The sequence below is a fragment of the Lissotriton vulgaris genome, chromosome 8 (assembly GCF_964263255.1).
Source record: "Lissotriton vulgaris chromosome 8, aLisVul1.2, whole genome shotgun sequence".
NCBI lineage: Eukaryota > Metazoa > Chordata > Amphibia > Caudata > Salamandridae > Lissotriton > Lissotriton vulgaris.
The window spans coordinates 574,981,894-575,007,658 of NC_141696.1; the positions used below are offsets into that span (position 1 = coordinate 574,981,894).

General features: G+C 42.6%; 1 protein-coding gene across 2 annotated transcripts in view; it reads left to right on the top strand.

The window, feature by feature from the left end:
• Positions 1-22,019, top strand: part of LOC147697737 (coagulation factor X-like) — an 824,358-nt gene extending 802,339 nt beyond the window's left edge. Inside the window, exon 9 of one of the 2 annotated variants that reach the window (XM_086934412.1) lies at positions 20,098-22,019. In XM_086934412.1, the coding sequence (XP_086790538.1) occupies positions 20,098-20,561 (464 nt within the window). In that variant the 3' untranslated portion in view covers positions 20,562-22,019. Of the gene's footprint in view, positions 1-20,091 lie in introns of both variants that reach the window. The other variant, XM_086934411.1, reaches the window with a different exon arrangement.
• Positions 22,020-25,765: the final 3,746 nt, after the last annotated feature.

Genomic DNA, 25,765 nt, shown 5'->3' on the forward strand with positions numbered 1-25,765 from the left:
TGCTTACTCTATATTTTGTAGTGGGAACGTTGAGTTTTGTTCTTTATGTTGATTTCAACCATATGAATAACTCTTGTCCACTGTTATGAATCAGGTTGGTTCCTTAAAGTACCTGTGTACACATAATCATATTAGGTATACAGTTAGTGTGTTCATTTCAGACACAAAACTGCCAAGCGCTTTACAAAACTAGATGGTAATATGCTTACTATGTATTTAGTAGTGGGAGCGTTGAATTTCATTCTTTATACGGAGGACTCAGGGTCATCATCAGATAAGGCGTGTTTTCACTCCTCGCCCTTGCTTTAGCGTGATGGAGGTGGAGTGCTTCTTTTTATATAATTGAAGAAAGTTCCCTTTATCTGGATAGAAAATGATAATAGTGGAATACAAGTATTACACATTATTGTATCCTATTTTGTGTGGGTAAACTATTTAGTATTCGTAATGCTATTAACTTGCATAGAAAAAGCGCGTTTTAGTTAGAGTTGAGCATGTTTAAAAAGCGCTAAGGTGCATGAAAGAAATGGGGCGTCTTTCAATTGGAACAAAGCATGTTATAGAGTTCCAAGCCAAAAATATATAAAAAGCGCGTTTTAGTTAGAGTTGAGCATGTCTAGAAAGCGCTAAGGTGCATGAAAGGAATGGGGCGTCTTTCAATTGGAACAAAGCTTGTTATAGAGTTCCAAGCCATATTAAGGTTAAGCTAATTGGCCGGGTTCACGTAGTTGTGTTAAGACACATGCTGGTCAAAATTCGAGATATATAGTGCCCAAACCGTTGCCACCCAGTTAGTTTAAGTATCCCATTATCGGTTAAAATTCAGGGAAACACAGCGCCCGGTCGTCCCCTATCTCTTACCTCCGTAATCGGAGCGCCTCGACGCCTGCCTGGTAACCCGGTCTCCAGCGTCAGTTAGTGAGCTTGGACGGGGCGGGTGTTTTTATGCTATGCGGCGGTATGCTCAAATTAAATAACTCCTTGCACCTGTGCTGATTTTTGATTTATGATTTAGCACGGAGTGTTCGCCATTTTGGTAGTTTTTTTGCATTTCCTAACCTCATAGTGCCTACAAACGAGGAGGGACTGTTCGTAAAGACGGAATCGTTTACGAAGCGGAGTTAAATTATCCTTAAACGGGACAATCGCTTTTAGTGGGTTGTTATGTTTGGCTATTAGGGGGTTGCCCCGCATAGACTTCTATTATCAAACATACTTTTGGAACAAGTTAGGATACATACTAATGAGATCAGAAAAGTTTTTGGTGTCTTATTCCTTAAAGCATCTCGCGCTTTAATTTAGGAACCACAGAAAGGAACCAATTCCCTTTTGATTGTTTCTATATTTCCCAGTCCTTTCTGGGTTTGTTTGGGAAAACTCTCTCTTTTGTTCAATCTATCGCGTATACTAAATTATTTGTTTAGTGATGTTCACGATTGTGACGTAATTTTCAAAACTACAAGATAGTAAAAATAATTCCTTTAGGGACATTTGCACTTTGTTATTGAATATACCCAGTCCCTGTGGGAATATTGGGTGGCTCTATGGTATTGAGAGAGCTAACTCAGAGGTCACTAGAAACTTTCTTGAATAAACAAGAAGGGATTAGTCTCTGACAACCGCATAAACATGACAACTTTGTTTTCCCTACAACCGGAACAATATATTCAGAGTTGTGGAAACAATAGATAATTAGGGAGCCGCAGCGCTTGGAGGGCTTTTCTACCATTACCTGCTGACTTGATTGGACTCGCTGTCCCAGGGGGCCGCTGGTCACGCCCGCACCTGGTTGCCTGATTTAAAAGGACCTCGTCGCTCCCGCTTCGCGGTACCCGCAGCACTTGGAGGGCTTTTCTACTGTTACCTGCTGACTTGATTGGACTCCCTGTCCCAGGGGGCCACTGGTCACGCCCGCACCTGGTTGCCTGATTTAAAAGGACCTCGCCGCTTCGCGGGAGCCGCAGCACTTGAAGGGCTTTTCTACCGTTACCTGCTGACTTGATTGGACTCACTGTCCCAGGGGGCCGCTCGTCACGCCCGCACCTGGTTGCCTGATTTAAAAGGACCTCGCCGCTCCCGCTTCGCGGGACGTGCGCGATCCCGCGCAGGGCAAAGCCCGGGCCAAGGGCGGTCCCATCTCTGCCCATCAGGAGCCGTAAGAGGCCGGGCTGGGCCAGGTCATTTGGGTTTATTTTTTGATTACTGATAGCCACTTATTGTATTCCCTGCTAGCTGTACATTTAATTTGACTCGTTTTTGCTGTTGTGACTTAATCGCTTGGTTCTTAACTTGTAGGGTGACTTACTTTATGGGGTGGTACAGATGGGGAAGAGAAAGACCCAGGTACCTTGTTTAGGGCCCATAGTGGCTGCTAAATCCACTATTACAACAATGTACGCTTTCCTTTCGAGGGCCGCATTAGTCATCGACAAGGAAATCGAGATGGTTAATAGGCGATTATCTAGGTCACCCACAGGCTCCCTGCTTCCTTTGAACAACGATGGTAACAAGGGCTCTAAAGATTCCTCCTTGATGTTAGGTGGTACCTCACTCCCTTTAGTTGCAGTAGGAGACACTCCCGTGGAAGAGAGGTCCCTTGCTGCCATAGAGGGTGTAGGGGAGCTACTGCATAGACCTCTATCCCCCGAAGTGATAATAATTAACAAGCAGGTCATTTCTCATAGTGTTACGCCAGGGGAGGGTGGTCTTACTGAAAAGAACACTTCTATGCTTAACGAAGGCAATAACGGCTTGTCCACTCCGAAGGGCTTAAGGGATGATTGTAGCTCCATTGGGACAAGAAAAAGAAAGTGTAAAGCCATTGTCAACCAATCAAAAAAAAAAACAATAATCCGACATCGCCAGCCCCAGTTACAAGGGGCACTCAGGTGGCAACTCTGCCTTCGGACATACATCCCCTACTAGAATCTATGAAATCTGTATTAATCAATATACTGGAGGATAAATTGGCACCTATCGTGTCTAAATTAAATGATATAGAGCAAAGTCTAGCAGCTCATATGGAAACCGTGCCATCGCCTGCTATTGCTGAGAATACTAATAATGACTTAATCAGTTTAGATCCCACTGCAGGCTCCCAATACCTCACAGCAGGTCAGGGGATTTCAACCCTCTCTAACTCACACAGAAGTCTGGTCTCAAATTATACAGGACAGGTAGCGGGTGGTTCTAGGGAGGGCCGGGCCAGGGCTAGGACTCCTCCAGCTCCTCAACAGGTCCAGGCTCCTCGGCGCTTGGGCGACAATACTGGTGATGTTGCGGGCAACCACTCTGCTGTCCCCCTAAACTGTACATCTATCAATTTACCCCCCGAATCAACACCTTTGGTGGTAATTTTAGGGAATGTTCCACTTCTTCCCCGAGGCACTAATGAAGTATTTAGCCAGCTTAAGAATAAGGTCATACACTGGCTTTCTGGCAACACCTTTGTAGGCCCGGCGGTAGATCGTAACATCTTAATGGTCCGCTGCGTCGGCTGGGTGGGTAATGCCAGAAAAATAGGGGAGGCGGACTGCATTATTGTAAATTTCAATAATCGAATGATTGTTGAAAGAATATTCAGAGAATTTCGCTCTGGCCAGTCCTATAGGGGTTCTAACATCCAGATTCTTCCCCTGGGTTATTTTTACAATCCAGTGTTATTTTGTAATGATAATCCTTATGGCCACAACTATCGATACGGCCAGAATGAGAACAATGTGAGCCCCTACAAAACTCCACATATTCCAAGATATTCTACCTTAGAGGGGCGCCCCTTTTCCTCAATTTCCCAGGGGCCAAATAGATTTGCTGCCCTCTCAGGATTAGAAGATTGTGACTGACTGAGTCCTAGTTCTGACTCGACTGTTGCAACTCTGGACTCACAGTTACCTACACCCTCTTTATACTGTAGGCAGCCATCCCCAAGGGTGTGTATCCCTGTGCTATCAGAGGTTCAATCGAATGTCCCCTTGAGGGATCCCCCAGAGACAGCACTACATATTATCATCTCCTGGAACATCGCAGGATTGGCGGGGAAGTTCCTTGATCCAAAATGGGTCCGGTTTATTAACCACATGGCTGCTGGCGGTTTTCCCGTCCTGTGCTGGAAATTGCCATTTTAGTGGCACCATGACGAGCTCAGCTCGTCATCAGCACACGACACCCGTGGGTGATGACGAGCTCAGCTCGTCATCAGCATCGAAAGGGTTAAGCAATTCCCAGTGATTTGTTTACAGGAGACTTGGATGGTGGAATGTAATTTATTCCTAGAGGGCTATAAAGCTTTTTTTGTCCCCGCATCACCCTCGATGAGGGGTAGAGCTAAGGGCGGTTTGGTTATTTACACAGCCTTAGCTTTGAATTGCATAATAAAGGAAATCTGCTCCCCCCCACCCAGATCTCTAAGCTGTTGTTTTAAAGCAAGGGAATGTAAACCTCTGCCTGATTAACTTTTATAATGCACTACACGCTACGGGGTCCTGCAAGATCACCTTACTGGGCGAATTTGTTAAACAGCATTGCAGTTCTTTTTTTCACTGCCTTATGGTATTAGGTGATTTTAACTTGCGACCGTGTGGAGACCCGACATTAACATGCATGGGAGAATTGGGTTGTGCAAAGATGGGGGGCCTACATTTTGAGCACTCATTGCAGGGAGACTTGCTTAATAACCTACTCAATGTGTTAGACTTGATCTCAGCCATGTCCATGGTAGACGATGCTAGAAAACAGCCTGTTCCTTCTTTTAAAGTCATAATTGGGGCTCTTTTATCGATCATGTTCCTATTTCAACTGGCCTACAATTTTCTTTTTTGGAGTTTAAAATTAGAAGTAGCATTTTTAGCGACCATAATCCTGTGTATGTACGTCTTGGTGGAGATTTATTGTTTCAACAAGGGAAGAAAGCAGCGCATGGCGTGTTAAAACTCACGGACGGCAGGTGCCTACTTAAGTGGTCCCAGGTGGACCCCGTAGCATTTTATGACAATATCCAGGAATCTTGTGCCTCTGAGTTAGCAGCATGTGTGTCCCTTGACTCTTCTCCTGAGAATGTACTCAATGCCTTTGAGGTCATTGGTAATAAGGCAGGAACCTTGTTGTCTACCCGCTCCAAAAAACCATCGCTCAGAGACCCTAAGTGGTTTGACAGTTCATGCTTGAGAGCGGCGAGAGAGCTAAAGGTGGGTCTGAGGTCTATCCCAAGAGATCAATCTCGAATTAGGCTTCTCTGCCTCAATTATAAAAGGGCTCTCGTAACTCGAAAATCCGAAATAAAGGACATCACGTGGAAGGAGCTCCTTGAACCAAACACGTTAGGTAATAGCTCGAAATTTGGGGGAATAATCAACAAACCCCTATTTAAAAAGGAACGGGCGGACGATATTGGCACAAATTTCACAGAAGATGACTGGGAACATCATTTTGGGTCCATATTTAAGTGTACCACGCCAAAGTCATACCCGAAATTGGGAGGAAGTAATGATACACTGTGTGAGGTCGAGAAAGGCATCTCTGGCCTGACCTGTAATAAGGCTCCAGGCCCGGATGGCTTGCCCCCAGACCTCTTTAAACCAAACCAGCCCCTCTGGACCCCAGTCCTCACGGCTGTGCCTAATGCAGCGGTGGTGGAAGGTTGCCCAGAGTCGTGGGGTACCTCCACGGTCGTTCCAGTTTTCAAGAAGGGACACAGTAATAGCACTAGTTGCTATAGACCGATCTCCCTTATTGATTCTGTTGTTAAGGTAGTTGGAGGGGTAGTCCTGAACAGACTGTCCACTTGGGCTGAAAGAAATAGAGTCATCTCTGATATTCAGTACGGGTTTCGCCCTGAGCATTCTACCTTGGCACAATGCCTCAATCTGTATATGATCCTCGGGAAGTATACTGTCGCCTGTAAGGGTGCCAACTACATGGCGTTCATGGACCTTTCCTCTGCATTTGACTGTGTCAATCGGGGGAAACTGTGGCAGTCCATGGACGCCATGGGGGTGGATGTCACTCTAGTTAACTTCCTGAGGGATCTACACAGGGACACCAGGGCGAACATTAGATTCTCACAGGATCTTGGAGTATCAAGGGATTTTACTGTTACTCGGGGAGTAAGGCAAGGGTGCATTCTAGCACCCTTTCTTTTTAACCTATATATTAATGGGCTAGATAAGTCTCTGATTGAAACTGGGGTGGATTTCCCATATGTAGGGCGTAGGGGCCTTCCCGTCCTTCTTTATGCGGACTATGCGGTCCTTCTGGCTAGAACCGCAAGAGGCCTGCAATCCTTACTGAATGCTTTACGCAGCTTCATGGCTGATCGCGATCTAGCCATAAATAATTCTAAATCATATATACTACAGGTAAGAACCCACCCGAACCAAAATTATCCCTTTATGATAAATAATGGAAAAGGGCCCATAACCACAACTTTTTCTTACCTGGGAGTCTTGTTTGATGACCATCTAAATTGGGCCACTTTACTTGAGAGGAAAAGAGGGGAGATCACACGGGTGAATGCAGCTGTCTTCATTTTTGCAAGCAAGAGGGGCAAACACCCATTTGCTGCAATGCTGAAGTTATACCAGGCAAAAAGCGTTGCAATTGGTAGCTACAGCAGTGAGCTATGGGGATATGCAGCAGTGAAGGGCATCCAGGTGGCGGAGAATACATTTCTAAAACAATTATTGGGAGTACCAAAGGGAACTTCAAACGTAACCTTTCATGAGGAAACCGGGCTTCCATTTATTGGTGATACTTTAGCCATGCGCCCTTTGCTTTTTTGGCTTAAGTGCTGGCTAAACAAAGACCTTACCCTAAATCACCAGGTACTTAAAGAGACCCTGACTTTGGACAATATTCTTAATATCCCCTGGCTAAAATATTTAAAATCCTGCTTTATGATCTGGGATGTTTGGACCTTTTTCTAAGCTCCGACATGATTACTGTCGGGGATGTGGCTTATGTTAAAAAGACCTTTTCTTTATGGCAAAAATTTAACAGAGAATGGGCAGAATTGGTAAAATCCAGCGTTCATAATTTTATGTTAACTAGGTTTAGGTTTACATACTACCATCTCTTACTCGCTGTTCCAAAGGGAAGCCATAGAGGGCAGGTATTGTCTCCCTGTGGCTGCAATGCTTCATCTCCACGCACTTTATGTTTTTTGCCACTATTATGATGCCCCCCGGAGGTTTTTTTTAAAAACCATTATTAAAAAAGATGAATTTTACCCAGGTTCGCCCGGCCCTTTGCTTCTTGCAAATGCTGAGGCCAGAAAGTACTTTATTTGTGGTTGGTTTTTTTAAATCTGCACTGAGACTGAGAAAAAGCCTCCCGAATTAATTGACTCCTGTATTGTGGTTATTGTATCAATTAAATCTCACTTTTGAGTTTGCACATACCATAGGGATGAATGTTTTTAACATGTTTTGTATTAACATTTGTATGTATCATTTTAATATTTGTCCAAGATTAATGTATATGTTGTTTTAACAAAATTGCCCCTTTTATTGTTGTAATACTGCTTTTATGGTTTTCTATCTGTAAAACCGAATAAAGTATTTTGACTATGAAAACTATTTCACTCAGTTAATCGTGCATGCTACGTTTCTACAGACTTGCATAGAAATAGAGAGACGGGCGTTTCAATAAAAGGGGTTTATTGAACAGTCTTATTTCTCATGCAAGAGATATGAACTGCTACAATCGTTAGACAGAATGTGAAGTATATTGCGTACAGCGTGAACAGTAATATAAAATAATACTGTAATAGCATTGTCTGTTGCTATGACACACATAAAAATACATACAACACAGGCTAAAATACTTAACTGGTGCTTTTAAAATACGCCTACCCCAATGTACCTAACCTAGGTCTAGTACCAGGGAAGAAGTAGGAGTTGTTTAGCTATAGTTTAGTAGTGCCAAGAATTGCCAAAGGTTTCTCTAGGTTCTAATCAGCTCCATACCTTAGAATGAGGGAGGTTGGTATCTCTTTCCCTGGACTCGAACTCCCAACACCCTGCAAGGGAAGTCCGAAACACTGGAGCTGGATTCTCGGCAGGAGGATGACATTGTCTAGTCAGTGCGTCAGCTGGAGAGTTGGCTTCCTTTGGCACTTGCTGTAGCGAACTGTGTCGTGCAAGTAGGTAGTCGAACTGCACCAAACCACACTGTGCTGTGCTATAACAAGTGAAGGTATATTTATACCTTGAAGGTGCTTAGGAATGCCAGTATTGACGTAAAGGTCGGGCATATGAACGTCATGAATGAACCCCTAAGGAATACATGTTCATGTATAATAAATAATTTCTTGGAGAAATCAATATCCAAGCAAGGGGAAGTCCCTAACGGCTTAAGATTCTGGTTTTCCAAGAAATTGTTGTGACGTAGCTGTACGGATGGAAGTAGCCATGCCTGTATTTGGGTAGCATGGGCTATGCCTAAATAAGGACTGGATTTCAATATACCTATATAAAGGCAATGTGAATTGTACCTATATAAGGGCATGAATCTGGAAAATGCATACGGAATCTAAATCGAAACACAATACTATCTGCTCCCATTCTGGAGATAGCACTTATTAAAATGTAATAAGATTACTCAGTGATAGTCAATAGTCAATGGCCTTACAGCAGTCAAAAACAACTTTAGGAGGTTAGGGCTTCCAGGACGTGTACAACTTTAACCCATATGTCCTACTTTTTAAATACCTTACCCTGTTTTGGAGCTATTAGGTTGTACCTTAGGGGTGACTTACAAGTTTAACAAAGGAAGGTTTAGGCCTGGAAAAAGGATTATTTTGTTAGATTATAATGACAGCTTAATATTGCCCTATAAACTGCAATGACAGGCCTGAGACCTGTTTAAAGTGCTACTTTAGTTGGTGGCACAATGGGTGCTGCAGGCCCACTATAAGCATTTAATTTACAGGACATGGGTACATGTAGTACCAGTTAATATGGACTTATGAGTAAATTAAATGTGCCAAATAGGTGTGTGCCAATGTTACCATGTGTTAGGGAGAGAGCACAAGCACTTCAGCACTAGTTAGCAGTGGAAAGTGCACAGAGTCCTAAAACCAACAACAACAGGAGAGGTGAAAGTAAAACATGTGGGGGATTACTACTCAAGGGTTTCAGATGTTACACTGCACTTCAGCATACCAATACAAGCACAACTTCTAGCCCATCTGAGCAGGGACATTGCTGCTCCATTGGCATTCCTGATACACACCATATCACCCATTGAGGATGTTGCCAATGCATTGGTCTAATTTATAGAACTTACCTTCACCCACAGAGAGCTCCATTAACATCATGTTCCTATAAAAATCACCTTAAAAAACCTGCTGAGTAGTCTACAAGGTGGTTGAATGAAAGGGCCATCTTTTGCATGGGTCTCTCAACTTTCCCATAAGGTGCAGAAATAATAATAACCCAGTATTTGAAAAGCACAAACAATTACCCCTAAGGGTGTCAAGGCGCTGGTGGCCGTCAGGAAGATTAAGCGAGCTATTGCCCATAGTCACATGGAGCTGGGCTGATCTGCCGCCGGCGCCGGGGATCGAACCGTGAGCCCCCGTGTTCTGGAGTCAGCCCGCTTGGCTGCTGCACCACACCTCTACCACCAATTGATTGTGCCATCCACTGCAGTGGCAGAGAAAACATGGATTCAAGCCTATCCTGTTTGTAGCCTGCCCGCAGCAGCCTAAAATCTGCTATGCAGACCTGCCAAAATAGCCCTTTTTGACAGACAGGAAAACCTGATTTTAAAAATTAATAATGTCACCCTTAAGTCTACTTGTTGCCCACAAGTTAGAGTGTCTGATATTTAAAAGTGGAACATGTGCGAAACTAAAATAAGCATGTTCCTTCAGTGACTAGGCCCCAAAAGCTATTTCACTGGCAAGTCTGTTGCTGAATCGTAGAAAATGTCAAAGTGCAGCGTTTAAACTTTAATATGCACCTTTTGACAGGAAATGGCTCCAAACATCATTCAAAGACTATTTTAATACATAGAAAAATTCCAATCCAAGTCAGATTTGAAAAAGTATTTAGGAATAGAAACTTTTTAAAAGATACCTTTTACCTACCTGAACCTCCACTAGGCTAATTCAAATTAGCCTTCTGACTGGTGGTCTACCCGTGCTTGGAATTAATGATGTGTGAAACCTGTTCCCAGAGCAAGGACAATTGCCTAGGTGTGGGGAGGTGTATTCCTGCTCCTTTTAGGGAGACCGGTTAGGGTAGACTCATGAACCTTTATAACTTGAATGTGATGAGACCTGAAAGTGACAAAGGCCTACCCATTCTACGGTTAGTGTAAGGAGAGACTGGCAAAGGGAAACCCTTACATACCAAGTCCAGGGTTGGCTCTGATCCTAGTCAGGGGCAACCCCCAGAACTGGTTTGAGTGACCACAGAGGAGGGGACAGCTCATTTCCCTGACAATTCCCCTTGGTGGCCACAGAGGCTCTGCACAAGGGAGAAAGGGCATCTCCATTTTTAAATTTAGGACTAAGCTTCACTTTGGGATTGTTTTCAGTAGGGCAAACAGGAACTGCTGGAAAATTGGGTAGGGTTGCTACTGGGAATTTTAATCCCTATGGTCAGGGAGGATCCAGAGGTCACATCCAGCCACAGACTAGGGACGACCATGAATGTGGCACCCAAGGCCTCACAATCAGAACACTTTCAAGACCTGTGGAAGACCAGAAGAGGACTGGATCTGCTGTCTGTGACCTGAAGGACTCTTGAAGGACTGGAAAAGCTCTCTTCTGCACCCAGGAGAAAGAAGTTGACTCCAAGGGTCATCTGGCTGATCTCCTGTGTGGCTTCAGCAACACAACAAGCCAAAAGAGGCCTTTTTCCTGAAGTCCTCACTTGACCAGTACTAACTGGATCTGGACTAGTCATTGCTAGTTGCTGCTATTGCAGTGAGTCCTGCCCTCTAACTGCTTTCCCTGAGGTCCTGGTAGGCTTAGAAGTGACAAAAGGGAGCTGCTCTAGAAAGATCGAACAGTTGGAACTTTAAACATTTTTGGACTTTCAAGACCTTCAAAGCTATCAGGTGGACCGTCAATGCAACTTCATCAGATACAGTTTCAAGCCTGCCCCTCTGGATCATTATGTGCTCCCTAAAAAGACTAAGGGCCGGATACATATCTTGGTGGTAAGGATAATCTGTCTCAATGGCAATGAAGTATCCTTACTACCAAGATGAGGTAAGGATACTCTGTCTCAATGGCAATGAAGTATCCTTACTACCAAGATGATGGTCCGCCTGCCTGATTTAAATGCAGGCGGACCATAGGGCCATGGAGGAGACTACTCTGTGTCTGATCGTAGGGCAAACTTGTCCAATAGGAGAATTCGCTATATGCACGCCCACCTAATTTAGATGGGCTGACAGGTAGCTGTTTTGAACTCTCGCACATAGCCAAGCAAACCCTGCCAGTAAAGGGCATTACAAAACGAAAAATGCCCCCCTCGCCATAGGAGATACCACGCATGGCGAGGGGGGATTTTTTTGATTTTCAAAAAGAAAATCCTGTTTCCGCATTTATACTTTGAAAGTACAAAAAAATACATTTGTCGGACGGCTCCATCACGTTGACAGAGTAGCGTGTCAAACTTAAAACTGTATTGACAGGAACCGCTGCGATTGTAGTTCCTGCCAAGGCTTTAGAAATGACCACCGGCTTGGAGGTCATTTCGAAATTTGGCGAGCAGGAACTCCATCAGGGTAATGGAGTAAAATATACTCTGTTGCCTTGTCAGAGTTTACCCCATCTGCAAAGTTATAAATCAGGCCTTGAGTCAGAAGCTATCATTACCGTTTAGTGCTTTGGGCACTATTTTAAAACTATAAAATTTCCTATCTCTGGTTCCCCTTATTGGACTTTTGTTGTTTTGGTTTCATTTTGTTCATTAAAATGTATGTTATGTGCCTAATTTCGTTTTTTTTTCAATTATTTGGTGTTTTGACTTTGTTACTCTTTTGAAACGGCATAAATACTAGAGGCAAACCTGTCTGCTCTGTGCCTTAACTACCATTGGGTTGGGCTCAGGTTAATTTATTGACTTTAGAGTTCACCCTGACAGTTTAGTGTTATTATTTGGTAAGTGATTGCCCAGCCCAAATAATAATCCTCTTTCTTACAGCGATCAACTCAAGCACCCCCCACAATCCCTGCTGAATCAGATTAAGATCTTTAGTGGTTGCCTGACCAACCACAGCACAGCATCAACACCATGCTAATAAAGGTGCAAGTGGTTGGGCTATAATGATGCAAAGTAGGGGAGATTGATACAGAGAGACTGACAAAAGGTGCCCAATTCACAAAGCTTTTTCCATGAGGTACTGTGCCCTACTTTTAGAAATGAATGTGTACGTCACACCTATGCCAGGACATATGACTACTAACAGAAATTGCCCTGTGAATCAGGCCCAATCAGAACAAATTCACTGGGGAGAGACCAGGAGAGTCATGGAAAGTATATGTCATGTACTCAGGGAGGAATAAACAATGTAGCAGAAAATAGCTCATGGCAGGATAATAGCCCACCAAAATGCATTTGTTGACAAAGAACGTATTATGAGAATTGGTGATTTTGTATGCCAGGATGCTGCTAAACTATACCTGAGCGTGGATCAAATATTCCAGTTCGTGGTCATATTTAGGTGTTGCTCAAGTGTTTTTGATGTAGATATGCTGATCAGTGTGCCCATCTTCCAGGGTTGCTTTGCAAATGTGCTATAGTTCTGCTCAGTAAGCCAGATCTGTGTGATAACTGGAGGCTGTGGATGCTGGTTTTGCCAGGATGGTGCGGAATGTGAGCTATGGTGTTGGCCCACAGGGCCAAGTTACTTATTACTCATGTGACTGATCTTACAGATTCAGATCCGGCAGGTACCCATCAGGTTATATATCAACTGGATGTCATGATGCCAGAATTTGGAATTGTGCATGCCCAAGGTCATTGTGCTGGGCAACTCCATTTGAAACTGAGGTACCACTCTGGAAACCGAGGCATTTCTGAGTATTGTCCAGAAACACTAGAGTATCTAGATGGATGCATAGTATCTAAATGTTCATAAGTGCCATATATGAGTGGGGGTAATTTCTGTACTTTGAGAGAGCGAGAACACAATATCAGGTGCATTGAATGCAAGATTGGTAATGGTAGCCCTTATTAGCATGTGGTTCAGGTGCCTGGTCAGCCCCTGAATGTTTGAATATATTTAACTAGTTTCACTGATGAGAGGCAGATGCCCATAATCCATTTGATGTAGAACAGTTGGCAGGGGTGTATTGTCATAACGCTGCATACTAGACTCAAAAGGGATCATTGGGAAGGTCAGCTAGGGACGCCAAATGGTACTGGACCATATCTCCCTGAAGAACACTTCCAGCCAGTCCTACTGTCGTCTAACTCAGTTTAAGTGTATGCATACGATTTATTTCATACTAGTATTCATTCAAATGATATGTACATTTCGGCCAAGCTGTTGCCCTCTTTGCAGGTTTAGAGATGCTGTGTTCCTCTATATGATCTGACCATGTAAAGAGGTGGTGGAGTACAGGAAACTGGAGGTGAATCATTTAGGAAGAAGAGAAACAGGCTGACATATTTAATCCTGACGTTGTCTGGAGGTAGGGTTTTGGATGTGTCAGGAAGTGTGGCGCCTTGCTGTATGTGTGTAGGTAATTGAGGTGTGAGTGTTGCATGGTGCTGCCAGGTCTGAGGAATTACCCTATAAGCCCAGTATATGTGTTGGTATCAACCCCCACAAGGTACTGAAAAGCCAAGTCCAGGGCACACATTTAGACAGTTAAAACAATGTGTGTTGATGTTTTGAGCATTTGATGAGTTGTTATTTAATGTCCACTCGAATTGTAAAATATTTATAGTTTTAATCTTAATCGAAAAAGGACAAAGGACAACCAGCCAACACCTGTTCCGTCACAATGGGAGGTATCACGTGACTTCTTCAGGGCTGGACAGGAAACGCTGATGTAGTTGAGGAATCACTCCGCCGGTGATAATTCAGACCCGGATGGTCTAGTTAAAGAAAGTGTATGATGTCCAAATTGCTGTAGGGAAGCTCTAAAATGCGGAAATCCAAAGAGTAAGTACCTGAATATCCGTCTGTCTGTGGGTCATGTCTAAACGGATCATAAAAATCAAGGAAAACCTCTGTGAATTGAGTGGGGATTTTCCAGGGTGGAGTAAATCCCGAATGAAGTGCCTGCAGCCTGTAGAGGGGCGGGTCAGCCGATCTAAAGGAACTTCAGCGCAAACGTAGCGAGGAGGAATGCAGGCACCGACTCGTCTCTGTTCCGGGTAAGGAGAGAGACAAGAATTATCACCGGCGGAGCGATTCCTCAACACCATTTTTTCATGTACAGCCCTGAAGAAGTCACAGGATACCTCCCATTGTGATATAACACGTGTTGGCGGGTTGTCCTTTGTCCTTTTTCTATTGAGACTAAAACTATAAACATTTACTATTCGAGTGGACATTAAATAACAATTCTTCAAATGTTCAAAACATCAACAAGCATTGTTTTAACTGTATAAACGTGTGCCCAGGTCTTGTTTTTTTATATTTAATCCTGAAACAATCATTGTATTCTGGACTTTTACTGGAGACCCAAGAGGAAGAATATCCACTATAAGTTTGTGGTGCTAACCTTTTATTAGCAAACTGACAAATTGCAATACACTAGTTGAAAAGTATGGGCCCTGTTTATGTATCATATAATAAAGTCTTCTGTGAGTGGGCTGTTGCTGAGGATGTTCGAATGTGGAGGACACGTATCGATGAGGAACTGAAGGATGACCTGAGAAGGTGGAGTGATATGCTGAAAGTTGTAATTGAGAGTGAGGGTGGTTGGAGGCTCGATTTTGGCTATGTACTTTCTCTGTATGCTATGAAATGAGATTTCATCTTCGTTGAATATTATGACACCATGATGTCTGGGACATTCACCAGCAACTCTGCAGGGACACCTTCAAGGTTTATATTTTTGCTCAATATGTACTACATATGTCTCTCACCTATTGCCCCCAACCGAACATGTTATTTGTTTATATGGAAAAAAAAATGTTTAAATTTGAACTGTAACACCAGTTATTCGCATCACTAATAAATGGCACCATCGACTGTAGTGAACGCAATATAAAACACTAGAAAACCAAGTAGATAGTGGAACCTTCTTAGTGTCAGCACCTAACCTACAATTACCCTTATAATAAGATTCCCTTGCTATCATCCTAGGGAAACGTCTGCTCACTGATTGGCACCCACCATCACAGTGCTAGTTCCAGCAGGAACTCAACAATATAAACAAAAGCACAGGTGCACCACAGAATACCAACAATAAAACAAGTTCAGATCCAAATGATAACATGAACAAGGATCCTCAATTTTGATTTCTTTATTCCGTTGTGTGGTAGATAAAACAGTACAGCCGACGCGTTTCGTCCCAACTTGGGACTTCTTCAGGGCTGTTTAAATACAAACATATATACATACATTTAAAAGAATATCCACCACAGTACAAAGCATTGTGATAAACATACAGATAAAAACACAGATGACAAATCCATTTACACTTATGTACAATTTTCTTTAGAATTTCTTTAGGTAATATTCATTCCCAATTCATATAGTTCATTAGAGAACACATTCAGGAGCTACATACTGTAGAAGTCAAGGGCCAAAGGGTCTAATTATATTACATTCTAAGAGTTCATCAGGATGAGACTGTCAGGATGTCATTTTAATCTCACAGTTAAATTTTTTAAGTTTTTTAAGGCCAAGGTACATACACTGGAAAAGGTAGGCAATAGATTGAGAAGGGGTAAAAAGGAAAGAAAAGAGAAAAAGGGGGGAAAGGTTCATAAGTGAGCAATAGCCAAGGAATCTGAGGCTGATCTATACCTCCCCAATGAAGAACTGCAGACGAAAGAACTGGTGCAGGTAACATTATGTAGTTCTCCTGTCTTTTTGGATATTGCGTGGAACTAAATTGCTGTATTTACTCTATCGCGATGGTCTATTATGATTGATCAGAACTTGTTTTATTGTTGGTATTCTTGTTTTATTGTTGGTATTCTGTGGTGCACCTGTGCTTTTGTTTATATATGCAATATAAAACACTCTATAATTAGTAAAGGGACTTAAAAAGTGCCGACAATCAATAGTACTCCTAACTGTTTATGGATAAAGAACATTCACTCAGAATAATGTAAAAATCACCCAATGTTAGACGAACTTTCTAAAATTAACTCACACAAAATAAGTAAATAGGATGCCACTATAACTGATGATTCGTGTGTAATATGAATGATCACGAATACATGTACGCATTGCCACACCATTCATCTAAAACAGAACAAAAAGCACCTACTCTTATGCTGAACTATTATATTACAATTTACAAGGATAATAATTGTTGTAAACAATTTTGCATATAAGAAAATTGGCCCGTTAATTCCTAGTACCATAAGGATGCTTACAATGTAAAATCCATTTGTTAGAGATGGGGACATTAAGTGATTTGCCCGTGTTAACAGGATGTTTAGCCGAAGCTGAGGCCTAGACTGGAAACGGGTCCCCATCTTCTAAATTCGCCAGTTCGAGCCGTTAGGCCACTCTACTCCCAGCAAAATAGTTTGCCCATTAGTTTAAAATGAGTTACCTGTTGTACATAAATGAAGTAGGCAGCAGGACACGTCTTCTAGTAGTTAGGTTGTATTTATTAAGTTACTAAGAATAAGTTAAGACACAGAGCAGTAATACCCCACAGCTGACCAGACCAACTGCCAGGGCTAGAATCCCAACACTCCCGATAGAATACAGCTAGGTAAGAAGATAGAAACACAGAGAAAGGACTAAGGAAGCTAAGAAGCAAAGTATGAATGTACAACATATCTCCCCCCCTACAAACAACACATATGAAAACCTCAAACACGTAAGAAGATAAAGCATGGAAAACAGAGAAGAGAACGTATAACACTAAGGAGGTCAAAGACCTCAAGAACTTCCAGAACAGGGAGAGAAGAATCAGGATCAAGAAGTGAAATAAGATGAAGATCACTATGACCACCTTCCCCCTTTCAACAGACAAAAATGAAGAGTCAGACCACTCTCTACTTTCCATCAATGTGGCCACCAAAGACAGAAAAAGAAAGTTCACTTTCTCAAACAAAAATTGTCCATCGCAGATATTCGCTGCTTAGAAGATACAACAGTTCTGGAAGGATACTCCCGAAGAAAATATGGATCTTGACTTCTTTCAGACCAAAAAGTTAGTTCCGAACCGGGTGTGCAGGTTCTGGGTCTATCCTTCGGGTTAAGAGCCTCAGATTATTGTTAGGCTTCTAAAATCTTTAATTTCATTTCACAAGCTCTAGTCCTTCATGAACCACGGTCATGAACCCTACCGGAGTTGAAACTCACTTCATTCTCTCCTGGTACAGGTTGTGGGAGTCTTGTCCACCACCGGTCCTGGGACGTCATCTGTCCACTCCCGGTACTCCTTCCCCGGTCCTGGGACATCCTATGTCCTCTCCCGGTACTTTCCAGTCCAGAGACTCTTCTGTCCCCACCCATCTCTTGATTTAACGGGTCCTGGAATCTTCCATGTTCTCTACCAGTCCAGGGGCATTTCTTGTCCCCACCCATCTCTCGGTTTAGTGGGTCCTGGAATTCATTTTCCCTCTTCCAGTCCAGGGACATCCAACTGTCCCCACCCATGCCTTGCTTCAGCAGGTCCTGGAATTTATTAATTCAATTTCCCTCTTCCAGCCCAGGGACATTGTCTTGTCCCCACCAATCATTTGGTTCAGTGGGTCTTGGAATTCGCTTTGTTCACTTCCAGCCCAGGGCATTTTACTATCCCCACCCATCTCTTGTTTCTGGAATTTGTTCTGTCGTCTCTCTTTATTTTGGTTTGCAGTAGTAATGGCTACTAACTAGAGAAAACAGTCTTGCACTAAAATTGAAGTTCACACCTATTGACATCAAGTTTGAATTCTCCTCCTGCCTCATACGACTAGAGATTCTTCACAGTCACATACTGGACTTGCCAAATGTCACATTCGCCATCCAACTCTTTGTTCCCCAACAGTTTTACTGTGCTAGATGCCATATTCGCCATCCATCTCTTTGTTGCACAACACTTTTACTGCATGAGTTTTGTGCCGGTTTTGACTCTTTATCAACAAAAAGAATGAAGCTATACCAAAACCATCCACTAGATGGCACTCTTGCGAAGGATAGGGAGCCTTCAGCCTCAATATGTTTTTTTATTTCAGGCGATTACGAACACCTAGACGTTTATCTGGTCTCTGTGGTAAAAGATTTTATCTGCTTAATAACACAAAGCGCAAACGGTACAGGCTCTCTCAAAAATTAGGCACAAGTATTGAAAATACGTGCAGTCGCTTACCTTCACATTAGGAAAGTTGACTCTATGCCAACACACGATTATTGTGAGGAGCGCGCATGCGAGAGTTTTGCTTTGAGCAAGCCCGTTACCCCGCGTTGTGCTCCGGTAAATCGTTGCCATGTAAACTGAAGTCCAAATGAGAAAACAAAATGGATGTTTACGTCGCGTAGTGACGTTCACGCTGCACGGCTTTCCCTCAGCCCTCTTCCAGACACTGCGATGACGCAGATCAGAGAATGCTCCTCTACTGAGTCATGGAGCAATACGACCACGTCATCATTGAAGAAAAAGGCACAGTGAAGAGCGGATCAGCTCGAGGCAATCAACGGTAGGCACCAAACAATGTCAAGAGCCACATGAAAATGTAATTACGCCAAAGATTCACGGTGGATGAACTTAAACGTTTTTATTCTTTTCCCTCCACTGTTATTGTCTCTAATCCACTCGTTTTTTTTTTTTTTTTTATAAAGATTTTTACATTTAACATGTGTCCATCCGATTCAGTTGACTTTCCCAGCAGATGCGCTTTGTACATTAAAGTACTTAATTTAAACCCTTGCTATTTCTGGTGTCTAACGCTACATTGGTAGTATTACATAGAGCAAGGAGCAATATCTCAAGCGTTGCTGGTTTCTTCACGTTAAGAGGTCTGGTTCAAATCACTCAGTATTTCAAAGATTCATGGCAATTTGACAGCTCAGTTACTTGACAGATTAACCTTAGTTGGCACAACATTCCTACTACAGTGGTATGACGTCTTCTTTAAATTTCAATGCCAGTCACAGCTTTATGTTAAATTTTCCCGTCAAATTTCTGTATTACTCACAGTTGACTAATGGTTAATTTCACGCGTTTCAGAGGATTGACTTGCAGCATGACTTGATGATTTTCTTGTAACTTGCGGCTGCTTTTTTTTCGCGTTTCACAGTACTAACATGCGACTTCTTAGTTGATTTTCCTTGAAATTTGCGTTTAGACTCCTCCTCTTGTTTCTTGTCGCAGTTAGGTGGGTTCTTTATAGTGAGGCACTGCTCTGGTCTTCCTGGTCTTTTCCTTCGGTCTGCCTCTGGTCTGGTCAGCTTCAAGCGTCGCCAAATGTTGTAAATGGAATTAAGTAGGCAGCAGGACCCGTCTTCTAGTAGTTAGGTTGTATTTATTAAGTTACTAAGAATAAGTTAAGACACAGAGCAGTAATACCCCACAGCTGACCAGACCAACTGCCAGGGTTAGAATCCCAACACTCCAGATAGAATACAGCTAGGTAAGAAGATAGAAACACAGAGAAAGGACTAAGGAAGCTAAGAAGAAAAGTATGAATGTACAACATTACCCTTGCACTGTCTGTTCACCCAATAGCAGGCAAGACGGAGAAGCTACATGCTAGTACACTGTAATCGATTGGCGGAGGCCTAGAGATCCCAGTCAAGAAACTGGCGAAATATGGGTAGACACAACAGTTTAATTTTTCTCACAAAAAAAAAATTACTGCAAAAAATAAAACCACGATATTACATTTTTAGAGCAAAATGTGAGTTGCCTACATCTAGTGTGATGTTTCTAAAAGTAACAAGGGCCATATGTGATGTGTTGTGTGTCATTGAAGGTGGTTAATTGTGTATTTCCTTTTCCGGTAGGGACAGATCTCAAGGCAAGCAGTCCTGTTTCAACACATGAGGTGGACATTTTCATTCTGCACAGTAAATTTAATAACAACACTTTTGATTACGACATAGCCATTGTTAAGCTGGTGGAAGCTATTGTCTTCAATCCGCGTGCCACGCCAGCCTGTATTCCTGAAATGGCCTTTGCTGAACAGACGCTGCTGCCTTTCCGGCGTGACAAGTGTTGTGAGTTTCGGGATCCGAACACCGGCAACTTTATCACGGAAAATATGTTTTGTGCGGGTTCATGCAATAAAGGAACTCGGGGATTGCCACATTTCACCCCGTATAAAGATACCTACTTTATAACTGGAATAGCCAGCTGGAAAGCAAAATGTGTAGATGAGGAAACGCAGGAGGTGTTCACATTTGTATTCAACTTCGTAAACTGGATTCAATCAATAATGTGCAATTTTAGGAATTGGCACATTGCTGTTGTTTAGTCATATATAGGAAGTAAACACAAACTCGAAAGGGTATATACTGTCTTTCATGCCTCTTGTCAGTTGGTCGTTATATTGGAACTGCATTTGTCCTTTGTACTTCCTTCTGAAGATTATATATTTGTAATTGTGAAAAATAATCGAATTTCCATTGAAGTTGTTTGCCCTCACCTTTTCTTACATTTGTAAACGAGCACTGGTAAAGCCAATAGGTCCACCTGAAATCTAAATGCTTTTTGTGCAGTGTCTGGCACATTACCCTTATGACACTATCCCTATTTCTAGTGAATTTCAGCACTTTGCCAGTAGAGTAGCTCTTCATCAAAACGCCCAGCTACACTGCAACAATCACTATAAAGGTGAAAGTTTTTTTTTATATTAAGTGCCTCCTTTATGAAAAGTGTCGCATCGCTGGGGGTAAACAGTAACGCAACACTTTTCATAGTGCCATCTTTGCCACACCATGGATGCACCGTATTTACACTACGGTGCTCCATGTCGCAAGGATTAAATGAATATGTCAGGAATCCTGACGTATCTGTTGGCGCAGTAATGATGCATTGCTGGAGTTTGTCTGTAACCTGACGCAATGCCAACAATGTGTCATTACACATGGGGCGAGTGGCATGTAAACGGCCCTGCGTCCCTCCTTACGCCTGCTTGAAGCAGGTGTAAGGATTTGAAGCAGTCAAGTCGTAGAAGTGGCGTAGTGAAATCTCATAAATTTTACTCCGCCACTTCTACTGGGATTTTTTATGGGGGAATGCCCACCCTGCATACATTATACCTTAAGCAGGTATAATGTAGCGCAGGGCTTTACAAAGTGATGCATCTGCCTAGATTTGTCACTTTGTAAATAATGCGCAGTGTGGCGCAGTGAGTACGCCGCCACAGCGTCACTGAAAAGTGATGCAACGGCGGCGCAAGTCCTTCATAAATTAGGCCCTAAGTGTTTTGCACTAGTCAACATTAACACATGGAACTCAAATGTAAATTTTAGAGGAGAATTACTTGTACATAAGCGAGGATGCCTGTGAAGTACAGGCTGGTCCCATGTACCCCATTTTGTTGCAGATATGAAGGTTTGAAGGACACAGGGAGGCACATTATTGTGGAAGATCATAAGACAATAACAAGCATAATTGTATAACGTTGTTTCAAACTGATTGGATCGTTTGATGGAACTGTGTTTAGGTCCCTCAAATGTTAGAATTGTTTGATTTAAGCTAGTGCAATGTAGATTAGAGTCAAAAAATGAGCATAATGCTTCTGACAAAGATAAGGCTTCGGTGGCAACCTTATATTGGTTTGTACTCTTTTACTTATATGATTTTTACTTCATTTGAACTGCATAAGAGTTTGATGCATTCATATTTGATTAATCAATGCTTATCTTATGATTTTTCCTTCTGTAATCCCTTAACCTTTAATAAACATTTATGGTTTGAAATGTAATAATTATCTGTTTATTTTTTTAAGTTGAATGTGCTTCACAATTATGGAATTTATTAATTTGTAGAATAGCCATTTGAGTAGCGCTTCAAGGTCCCTGAATTCCCCTTGATAAAAGTGCTTATGATGCCATGTCAGTGCCATTGAATGACACAATGATGCCATCGTGAATACCAGGAATGTCTCAGTATATATAGTGATGCCAGCTTAATGATGAAGCATGCCACCTTAATGTCGGCAAGGGGGTCCATGTCCTTTTTAAAGCAAACTACCCACTGGAATAGGTTTTCAGAAAAAATATAGTTCACTACACAAGAAAGTGAAACAGGTAATACACACTTCCCTTGTCAGGCTGTGGTACCTTTTGTATCTAAAACCACCTGTTAGGAGGATGCTCTGAGTGTCTTACTTCCTCTGTACTGAAGGGCATTTTCCTAGATGGTTTTATAATACCCATTTCTATAGGTTGATCCCTGCTGTCCATGGGAGGAGTTTTGGATATGTACTATCACTGATAGATCATTGCACCCCCCAAGGGTAGTCCCTTCTCCCATGGGCAATATAAGTCTGTTTTTTATTTAATGTGGTACACCTATTTGATGTATAATCTGACTCGGTACTGAGCATAGAGTGTAGGGACGAGGACTACTAGGAGATATGTATGTGACACTCATTCCCATCAAAACCGATGAGTAGATGATAGATCAACCTGCACTCATCCCCATACCGCAGCTGATTAGGGTCATGCCTTCAGATAATGGTTGATGACACCTTGTGCCAGGGGTGGCCTTAGGCATGTGCAAGGTGTGCACCTGCACAGGGCCACCAAACCCCAGGGGCCACCACGCCAATATATATCCTTAACCCCTTCGCTGCTAGGCCTTTTCCCCTCCTGTGCTAAGCCCTTTTTTGGCGATTTGGGGTAGTGCGCGCTTAGGCCCTTGTAACTTTTTGACCACATAAGGTATCCACGCCAAATTTGCGTCCTTTTCTTCCAACATCATGTGGATTCTAAAGGCGCCCAGGGTTTGTGGATTACCTTGGAGGGGTCCCAGAAATTAACCAAAATATAGTGATTTTTTTGTTTTTTTCAGAAAAATGGGAAAAACGGGCTGCAAATGAAAGCCTCTGGGTTTTTCTCTGAAAATGTTATCAAAAAAGGGTTTGTGGGGCTGAAATCTCCATTTTCTCAGCTTTTAGGAAATGACAGTCTTTTGTCAGAGAACCGACATTTTTCACACAGTTTTGGCATTTTTCTGGGACATAGCCTATTTTTGCCATTTTTAGAGCTTTCCACCTCCTTCCAGTTAATGGTAGAAATGAGTTTGAAAGCAATAATGGATCCTAGAAAGCTGTACATTTTCAAAAAGTAGACAGAATTCTGAATTCAGAAAGGGGTCATTTGTCTAAATCCATGAAGGTTTCTTTATAGAAACTAACAGTTAAATATTGGAATAATTGAAAAATTGTTGAAAAAAACAGCCTTTTGTCTCCACGTTTTCACCTATAACTTTTTTTAATTTTGACAGCTCTTGGAAAGCAATATACCGTTACATCCGTTAGACCTTCCTGGTTGTGGGGATATATAGGACTTGTAGTTTCACCAAGAACCCGACGAACCCAGATCCAAAAACTGAGCAGCAACTTGCAATGGTATTTTTTCATTTACTGGGTATAGAGCACTTTGTCTTTGAAAATGTATACATGGAAAAATCTGTATGAAAGACACCTATGTATTTCTGAATTGTGTACAAGATATAGAGTTCAGAAACAGTATATAATTGCTAATTTTCAAAATTGGGAATACTCATACTAGCATGAGAATTATTGGTCATTTTTCAAATTTTTTTTTTTTTTACACAATGTCTTTCATTGAAAGGGAGAAATGCGCAAAAGCTCAATTGGTAATAACAGTTGATTTACAAATCTGAATTACCCCAAGTCTCCCGATAAAAACGGTACCTCACTTGTGTGGGTCGGCCTTGTGCCTGCGACAGTAAACGGCGCAAAATGCAACGTGGTGACACCTAAATTTTGCAGTTACAAATTGACCCTTTTTTAGCAAAGTGCCTACCTGTAGTTTTTGCACCCTAGCTCTGCCGGCACCTAGGGAAACCTAGCAAACCTATACATTTTTGAAAAGTAGATACCCAGGGGAATTCAGGATGGGGTGACTCGACTGCCTACCACCAGGTCTTGTTACCCAGAATCCCTTGCAAACCTAAGAATTTGAGAAAAAAAACACATTTTCCTCACATTTCTGTGGAGGAAAGTTCTGGAATCTGCTTGGATCAACAAATTTCCACCCACCCAGTGTTCCCCCAGGTCTCCCGTAAACAATGGTACCTCACTTGCGTGGATAGGCATAGTGGCTGTGACACGAAACAGCGCAAAACGCAACGTGGTTGCACTTCAATTTCCCATTGAAATCTTGCGCTGTTTGGACAAAGAGACTACCTTTTGTTTTTGAGCCCTAGCTCTGCCAGCACCTAGGGAAACCTAGCAAACCTATACATTTTTTAAAAGTAGACACCCAGGGGAATTCAGGATGGGGTCACTCGACTGCCTACCCCCAGGTTCTCTTACCCAGAATCCCTTGCAAATCTAAGAAATTGGAAAAAAAACGCATTTTCCTCACATTTCTGTGGTGGAAAGTTCCGGAATCTGCGTGGATCAACAAATTTCCACCCACCCAGCGTTCCCCCAGGTCTCCTGAAAAAAATGGTACCTCACTTGCGTGGGTAGGCATAGTGGCTGCGACATGAAACAGCGCAATAAACAACATGGTCGCACCTCAATTTCCCAGTAAAATTTTGCACTTTTTGGACAAAAAGACTACCTTTTGTTTTTGCGCCCTAGCTCTGCCAGCACCTAAGGAAACCTAGCAAACCTATACATTTTTGAAAAGTAGACACCCTGGTAAATTCAGGATGGGGTGACTCCTCTGCCTACCCTCAGGTTTTGTTACCCAGAATCCCTTGCAAAGCTAAGAATTTGACAAATAAAACACATTTTCCTCACATTTCTGTGGTGGAAAGTTTTGGATTCTGCGTGGATCAACAAATTTCTACTCACCCAGCGTTCCCCCAGGTCTTCCGAGAAAAATGGTACCTCACTTGCGTGGGTAGGCATAGTGGCTGCGACACGAAACAGCGCAAAATGCAACGTGGACGCACCTCAATTTCCCAGTGAAATCTTGCCCATTTTGGAGGAAAAGACTACCTTTTGTTTTTGAGCCCTAGCTCTGCCAGCACCTAGGGAAACCTAGCAAACCTATATATTTTTGAAAAGTAGACACCCAGGGGAATACAGGATGGGGTGACTCGTCTGCCTACCCTCAGGTTTTGTTACCCAGAATCCCTTGCAAAGCAAAGAATTTGACAAAAAAACCAAATTTTCCTCACATTTCTGTGGTGGAAAGTTTTGGAATCTGCGTGGATCAACAAATTTCCACCCACCCACCGTTCCCCCAGGTCTCCTGAGAAAAATGGTATCTCACTTGCGTGGGTAGGCATAGTGGCTGCGACAGGAAACAGTGCAAAACGCAACGTGGTCACAACTCAATTTTTCAGTGAAATTGTGCCCTTTTTGGGCCAAGAGACTACCTTTTGGTTTTTGAACCCTAGCTCTGCCAGCATCTAGTGAAACCTAGCAAACCTATACATTTTTGAAAACTAGACATCCAGGGGAATTCAGGATGGGGTGACTCGACTGCCTACCCCCAGGTTCTGTTACCCAGAATCCCTTGTAAA